The 8,506-nt window shown below is 42.9% G+C and overlaps 1 protein-coding gene and 1 non-coding gene across 4 annotated transcripts in view; one reads left to right on the plus strand and one right to left on the minus strand.

Moving 5' to 3' along the window:
* Window positions 1-8,506, plus strand: part of pknox1.1 (pbx/knotted 1 homeobox 1.1) — a 113,169-nt gene that overhangs the window by 40,566 nt on the left and 64,097 nt on the right. For all 3 annotated transcript variants that reach the window (XM_043701451.1, XM_043701450.1, XM_043701452.1), the window contains exon 4: window positions 6,126-6,297. In XM_043701451.1, the coding sequence (XP_043557386.1) occupies window positions 6,126-6,297 (172 nt within the window). The remainder of the gene's footprint in view (window positions 1-6,125; window positions 6,298-8,506) is intronic.
* trnai-aau lies at window positions 2,852-2,925 on the minus strand. The gene has a single exon. It is a non-coding gene; the product is annotated as a tRNA-Ile (tRNA).

An 8,506-nucleotide genomic window follows, 5' to 3' on the forward strand; every position in this document is an offset into this window, starting at 1 on the left:
AATTCAATATGACTTGTAAGGCAAGACCTACCCTTCACAAATCTGTGCTGGCTGTCCCTAATCAAGCAGTGCCTTTCCAGATACTGGTAAATCCTATCCCTCAGTACCCTTTCCATTACTTTGCCTACCACTGAAGTAAGACTAACTGGCCTGTAATTCCCGGGGTTATCCCTATTCCCTTTTTTGAACAGGGGCACAACATTCGCCACTCTCCAGTCCCCTGGTACCACCCCCGTTGACAGTGAAGACGAAAATATCATTGCCAACGGCTCTGTAATTTCCTCTCTTGCTTCCCACAACCTGTTGGACTATAACCTGGTGTTATGTGATTTTTAAATTTTTTTTTTTAGCCTTTCTAGTGCTCATAGGTAGTACCCATTTCCTTAGGCATTTGTGCATGAAGTACAGCTGTTTGCAAGTGGCACTTTGTCGGATGGCATTTGTTTCCCATTTTTGGAAATGACAGCACCGACCCAAGGAAACCCAAACGCACAAATAGAAAGCAGGCTGCGCCACCAGTGCTTCATCTGGGGGCTCACTGAAGGTGTTACCTAGTATGGTGATGAAACATCTGAAAACGAACCTTTCAGCTCTGAGCAAACCTTCATCAAGAACCTATTTTTCTTTGCCCAAGTTCCTCTGCCGTCCAGAGGAGATATCCTGAACCTGAGTGCCAGGTAGGCAACACAGCCTTCAGAACTCTCAATTCTGACCAAAGAGTACAGGGCTGATTTCCCCTGACTATGTTATCCTGATTACAACGACATTTTTCTTGTCCCTCGTGAATGGTTCTCTGTACCAGGCTGCTCTGGTCAGTTTGCTCATTCGCTCTAAAAACCCCACTCTCATTCTCACAGGGAGCAAGACTCTTGAACCTGTTAAACAAGCTGAGGCTCCTTCAGTAGTACCTCCTGGATCCCTCTACCTGCCTCACCCTTTTTCCCTACTGTTATCAGACTTTTCAACGGACCTCTCAAATGTTAATATTGATCTCTTTCTCTGTACCTTCTCTGCGGCTGGAACACTACTGTTCGGCTACCCTGATGTACTTTGTATTGGATGATCTGCTTATGTAGCACACAAAGCAACACTTTTCAGTTTACCTCAGTACGTGACAACAACAAATCAAATAAAATCACCCTGCTGTCCTTGACCATAGACTGAATTTGAGATAGTTAATCTGAATTGTGTGACTGCCTCCTGAAACACAGTATCCAGGTAACTGTCCCCCTCTCTGATACACTGTTCAAAACTCAGACACCAGCTCATCAACTCTGAGCTGGAATTCATCAAGCAATCAATACATGCTACAGATGTGGTCACTATGAACCACAATCGGGTTCACCAACTCACACAGCATGCAAATGCAACACACAGCTCTTCCCAGCAACGCTCTTTTAATGATTTTGTTCTCAATTTGATTTTTAAAAAATTCCTAATGTTCTTTTAATTTGTGACCTGAAAATATTGCCCCAATTAACCTTCACTCTAAAAATGATCTATAATAGATAGTCAAATTATATGCTATTACCAACCAATGAGCTTATAGTTTACTTGTGATGTCACTCTTGTGCTGGGCCCCTCATCCTGGGCTTCAATTTATCCTGTTAACAAAAACCTTAGAAATTATGAGCCAAGAAAAAGAAAAAAATAACTTGTCCCCTTCGCACTGAATTACCATCAAATTCCCTAAACTGTATCTCATCCTGGATGTGATCTCTTTTTCCTGACCATGATGAATGTATCACTGATGAGTTGGAACAGGAGGAAGGGCTTTAGATTCCTGAATCACTGGATCCATTTTGGGGAAGGTGGACCATGTACAAAGCCACCTGAACCAGAACAGAATTAGATAAGGATAAAAAATGGAAGCTGATGCTAGACACTGAGGGCTCAGAACGCTAATGCCTGAGAGTTGTATAGAAATTGCAGGGGTTACTTAAAAGATAAATTAATAGAGCAAATATGAAAAAACACCGGTGCTTAATATGACAGAAATCCAAAGCTGCTTTATAAGTATGTTAGGGGCAGCACAATAATCAGAGAAAGAGTAGGGCCCATTAGAAACCATATGAGAAGCTGAACTTGTTGCTGAAATTATAAATTAGCACTTTGATCTGTATTCACAATAGAGAAGGATGATGGAGGACTTGAAGACAGGGAGGGAACTGTGATAAATTTGAACAAATTAACATAGAGAGAGAGGGCGTATTAGCAGTTTTAGCAAGCATGAGAGTGAATAAATCCCCAGGCCCAGATGGCAATATCTGTGGACAGAGAAACTGAGTTAATGTCTTGAGTCTGGCCTGATGTCTTCAGAATGAAGTGTTTCAGATTCTTAAAACCAACAGTATTTTACATTTATTTGAAAGAGTGAGGACCATTAGGGACAAAAGTGACAAAGTGTGGACATATAGATAATGTTTAAATGAGTACTTTGCATCTGTATTCATGATAGAGAAGGTTGATGTAAATATCGAAATCAAGGAAGTGGATATACTTCTGTAATATACTTTAGATTAGGTTACCTACAATGTGGAAACAGGCCATTGGGTTCAACAAGTCCACACTGACCCTTCGAAGAGTGACCCACCCAGACCCATTCCTCGACATTTACCCCTAACTAATGCACCTAACACTATGGGCAATTAAGCATGGCCAATTTACCTAACCTGCACATCTTTGGATTGTGGGAGGAATCCGGAACACTGGAGGAAACCCACGCAAACATGGAGAATTTGCAGACTTTGTCGCCCGAGGTTTGAATAGAACCCGATCCCTGACGCTGTGAGGCAGCAGTGACAAGCATATACCCTGTGAACCCGTGACTTGCAAATTCCGACAACGCATCTGATCAGTGTGGGGATTGAATCCACGACCTTGGCATTATTAGCACCGTGCTCTAACCATCTGAGCTAACTAATCTACGAACAAATTACAGTTGAGAGGCAGGATGTATTAACTGTCTTAGCAAGCTTAATCTTGTCTAAACTTCCCAGCTCCAAATGAGATGCATCGAAGTCTGCTGTGGGAGACAGGAAGGAACTTTTAGGGGCTCTGACACTAATTTTCAAATTCTGTCTGGCCATAGGAAGTGTGCCGGAGGACTGGAGGACTGCTAATATAGTACCATTGTTCAAGTAGAGAAGTAGGGATAAATCAGGAAACTACAGGCCATTGAATCTATCACCTGTGGCAAGGAAATTTCTGAGGAGCATAGTTGATAAAGAGGCAAGGATAATCAAGGGTTGTTAGCATGGCTGTGTGAGAGGAAGACCATGTCGACAATTATGATTGAATTTCTCAAGGAGGTGATTAAGTGTATATGGGTGAGGGTTGTGTGATGTTGATATAGACTTCAATAAGGCTTTTTGATGAGGTCTCTCATGGAAGATTGGTCATGAAGCTAAGACTACATGGGATCCAGGGCACTTTGGCAAACTGGATGCAAAATTGGCTTTGGGGCAGGAAGCTGAGGGTAACGGTGGAAGAGTGTTTTTGTGATTTGAAACCTGTGCCTGATGGCACATCACTGGGTTCAGTGCATGGTCCCTTGCTGTTTATTGTGTGTATTAATGATCTAGACATAAATATATAAAATATGTTCAGTAAGTTTGCAGATGTCATGAAAATTGGCGGTGGTCGATCGTGAGAAGGAAAGCCTTAAACTATTGACAGGGGAATGATGCCTTTTGGGTGGACTAACAAGGCAAGGGAATACAGATTGAATGGTAGAACCCTGAGATGTACAGAGGGGTTTTGGTGTGCATGTCAGTAGATCCTTGAAAGCAACACAATAGGTGGATACGATGGTATGATACTTGCCTACATTAGTTGAGGCATTGAATTCAAGATTAAGGAGGTTATACTCGAGCTGCATATAACGTTAGCTAGACCACAGCAATGTGGGCATTGCTGGCCAAGCCAGCATTCATTGCCATCCCTAATTGCCCAGGGGGCAGTTGAGAGTCAACCACATTGGAGTCACATGTAAACCAGACCAGGTAAGGATGGCAGTTTCTTTCTGTAAAGAATATCAATGAGCCAGATGTTAATTGATAATGGACTCGCGCTCTTCATTAAATTCTTCCAGATTTATTTACTGAATTAAAATTTCACCACCTGCCATCGCTGGATTCAAACCAGATATCCATAACATTATCTGGTGTCTGGATTAATTGTGTTGTGATAATACCACTGGGCTATCACCTCCCACTAGGGTAGGTTGGAAAAATGTCTCCCTTTAGTAGAGGGCTCAGAAACCAGGGAACAGAGTTTTAATGTAATGAGCGGGAGGTTTCGAGGGAATTCAAGGAATAAAATGTTCACTCGGGGTGTGGGTAACTGGAACTCACTGTCTGAAAGGATGTTAGAGGTGGGAACTCTTAAGGTATTTAAGTGTTATTTAGATGAGTGCTTGAAATGTCAAATCATACAAATCTATGGGCCAAGTGCTGGAAAATGGGATTCGAATAATTCAATGTTTGATGACCAGCATGAACACGGTGGGCTAAATGTGCTGAAAAACTTGGTTACTCTATGTTTGTGGTATTCTTAAGAACAGGTGATGTAAAATTTACTGTGTGGGCAACCCTTCAGAAATCCTGTATAGATGATGGTGGGAATGTTCACACATTTAGAGTAATTCTAAGAAGGAAATTTGAAAAATAAATCAGGAACAAGTAACTTTGCATACTTCACTAATTGTGAAAGAACCACATTGGAGATATTAATTGGGTTGACAGCTGGGTTACCAACTGAGGTTGATGTGCTCAGTTGGTTGGATGGTTGGTTTGTGATACAGAATGATCCCAATAGCATGAGTTCAATTCCTACACTGCTGAGGTCACAGTGAAGGTCCTGCCTTTTGAAGTTCGCCCCTCGCCTGAGGTGTGATGAGCATCAGGTTAAACCCACCATCAGTTGTTTCTCTTTCTAATAAAAGACTAGCCTTATGGTCCTTTGGGACTATGGCGACTACAGCTACTAGCTGGGTTACACATGCACTCACCACGTTCAGTACAATCATGTTTACAGCAGTATCTATTACCCATGCCAATATTCATTTTGTGTTCACTAAATTTAATTGCTTACATTCAGATCTGGAGATTGCAATTAGTCAGCACTAGGATTGAAATGGAGGGGTAGCATTACCCACCTAGAGCTACTGCTTCTCTCGAAGGAGGCCACCTTGCCTTTGTAAACTGGTCTCACCCCCTCCCATCAACCCACATTTACTGAGGGGGTATCTCTTGCCACAGCTAACGGTGCCTGGAAGTATCTGGATCCTGGGTTCCCAACAGTTTGTTTTGTTGGTCTTGAGATAGTTCCAGCAGCAAATAGCTGGGGGCAGTAGCTGCTGCTGGGATGAGGGCGATACCAGTCAATGAGATTGGCTACCTGGTCTCTGAGGTAAAATATCCTGCCTCAAGCTAATTACTGGTTTTCACCACACTGATTGACTGAGCAGCTGTCAGCAGGAGCTGGGCACATTCCCTGTCAACTTTTTCACTGGCGGTATGAGAAACTGTCGTTTGAAAATATTTGCCCCCTGGAATGATCCGTATCAACACGACACTCAGCTATATCAAAGCCACTGCAACAAAATACATCCGAACTCGAAGGCTCAGTGCCATATTCTTGAAGACAGTTTGGAATGGCACTAAATATAACCTGTTTAATGACACCCATGTCTCTAGAATGTTTCACTATTAAGGGTGCATTCATAATTTGAAATGTAATTATGATAGACACTGAGTGTTCTGAATTAAGCGTAAGTATTTCACCTAACCAGCTAGATAATAACAACAAAGACTGGCACTAATTCTCACATAGAATGTGCCCTTTAATGTCAGGTAGCCAACTCTGCAGCTACGTTGCTGGCTGGGGAAAATGCAGTGAATGTTGTTCTGATCTGTGAACAGGTTTCCAGGGTCACATGAATTTCCATTTTCCAGTGATTTCCCTCTCCCCCTGAAGAATAGACGATACTTCAGAAAATGAAGGCAGACCACAGATTATGGTATAACTGAGTCTCCATAACATTCCCTCTGGGTTTCAATATTGAGTGAGACAGTAATAGACATTAGCAACTGATGCTCATACTATCCTGTATTTGTTTGCAGACATCCTCTGTTTCCACTCTTGGCTCTCCTGTTTGAGAAATGTGAGCAGTCGACACAAGGCTCTGAGTGCATCACCTCGGCAAGCTTTGACGTAGATATTGAAAACTTTGTTCGCAAGCAGGAAAAGGAAGGGAAGCCATTTTTCAGTGAAGATCCAGAAATCGATAACCTGGTGGGTTGTGGTGTATTGGAAGCTGCCTGTGTATTGTGTCTGCCTCCACGTGAGTCAGTACCTCCAGTGTTATGGTTAATGCTTTCTCCAGGAAACCTTCCCAAAATCTTCCTTTTCAGGCAGCTGGTAGACGCTGTGCCTGAGAGGAGAAGCTAGCTAACGTGGTGGTATTCTCTTTCTACTGGATTCTCAAAGTAAGCAGCTCAAATAATCAAGGGCCAAGGCTGAAATGAGAACTTCTGTTAAGTTGAGTGGTCTTAAGAGAACTCAAACTGAGGGTCAATGAGCAGGAGATTCCTGTTTAAGTGCTACTTGATAGAACTGTCAATGTTTCCTTCCATCACTTTTATGATAATTATGAATAGATGGATAGGATGGTAATTTGCCAGGTTATGTTTGTCCTTGTGGGAAGGGCTTACTTGGACATTGTCAGGTAAATCATAAATCACAGAATTGTTACGGTGCCAAAGAAGGCTAATCAGACTGTCATGTCTTCCCTAGCTCTCTGAGCTCTTTAAATGTTCCTGACTGTTTCTGCTTCCACCATCCGATCAGGCAATGAGTCCAGATACCCACAACCCTTTGGATGAATTTTGTTTTTCTCAAATTCCCCTAAATGTCACAATCATGACCTTCAAACTATGACTCCTGGTTATTGTCCTGTCTACGAGGGAATAGATTTCTCCCTATCTACCCTGGATGTGTCCCTCAGAAGTTTGTACACCTCAGTATATCCCCCTGCAGCCATCTCTGCTCTGAAGAACACAACTCCATCTTATTTAGTCTCTCTTCATACCTGAATTGCTCCAGCCCAGGCAACATCCTGGTAAATCTCTTCTGTGCCCACTGTAACGTAACTGCATCCTCCCTATAGCGTGGTAACCGGATCTGCACACAGTACTCCAGCTATGGCCTAACTAATATTATATATGACTCTGTCCTAACCTTTTTGCTTTGTTATGCAATGCCCTGACTGATATAAGTATCAAGTAAGTAGCCAATATGCTTTACTCTGGAACCAGGGGGTCACAGTCTAAGGATAGAAGATAGATTATTTTGGACTGAGAAAAGAGAGATCTTTTCACCCAAATAGTGGTAAGCCTGTGGAGTTCATGGAATGCCCTGCCAGTAGCAGTGGTGGACTCTCCCTCTTTATGGGCATTTAAGCGGGCATTGGATAGGTATATGGAGGATAGTGGGTTAGTATAGGTTAGGTGGGCTTGGATCGGCGCAACATCGAGGGCCAAAGGGCCTGTACTGCGCTGTATTCTTCTATGTTCTATGTTCTCTGCCAGTTGAGGCCAAAAGATTGAATACTTTCAGGAAGGATTTTGATATCATGCTTTGGGCTAAAGGGATCAAAAGATATGGGGAGAAAGCAGGAACAGGTATTTGAGTGAGATGATCAGCCATGATCACATGGAATGGCAGAGCAGACTAAAATGGCCAAATGGTGTACTCCACCTATTTTCTGTTTATTTCTATGGTCTACTGTACTCAGTTTGTTCACAGACATGCAGGGTAACTTGATTTATATGGTTCACTTGATTCCTTACTCCGACTCCACTTACAACTCTCTTATCTAATGCTATCTTCCTCTCTGCATTTTGTAATAATATTCTTTTCTGGTTCCCTCAATCCTGCTGAGTTAGTTTTTATCCTCCCCAAAAGCACCCTGTAAGGAACTCAATCCCACTGTGTTTAGGTGCAACCCATCTGGTTTATGCCGACTCTCCCAGAGTCACTCCCAGTGTTCCAGGAATCTAAAGCCTTCCCTCCTGCATCATCTTTTCAACTGCACATTCATCAATCCTATACTATCCTATATCTATCTATTCCTGAACTCACTCGCATGTGGTGCTGGGAGTAAACCAGAGATTAGTATTTGAGCTTGCTAATTTTCTTTGAGGAGAAAGTGAGGTCTGCAGATGCTGGAGATCAGAGCTGAAAATGTGTTGCTGGAAAAGCGCAGCAGGTCAGGCAGCATCCAGGGAACAGGAGAATCGACGTTTTGGGCATAAGCCCTTCTTCAGGAATGAGGAAAGTTTGTCCAGCAGGCTAAGATAAAAGGTAGGGAGGAGGGATTTGGGGGAGGGGCGTCAGAAATGTGATAGGTGGAAAGAGGTCAAGGTGAGGGTGATAGGTCAGACGGGAGTGGGGGCGGAGAGGTCGGGAAGAAGATTGCAGGTTAGGAAGGCGGTGCTGAAAT

This window comes from Chiloscyllium plagiosum, chromosome 12, assembly GCF_004010195.1.
Source record: "Chiloscyllium plagiosum isolate BGI_BamShark_2017 chromosome 12, ASM401019v2, whole genome shotgun sequence".
In the NCBI taxonomy this organism is placed as follows: Eukaryota; Metazoa; Chordata; class Chondrichthyes; order Orectolobiformes; family Hemiscylliidae; genus Chiloscyllium; species Chiloscyllium plagiosum.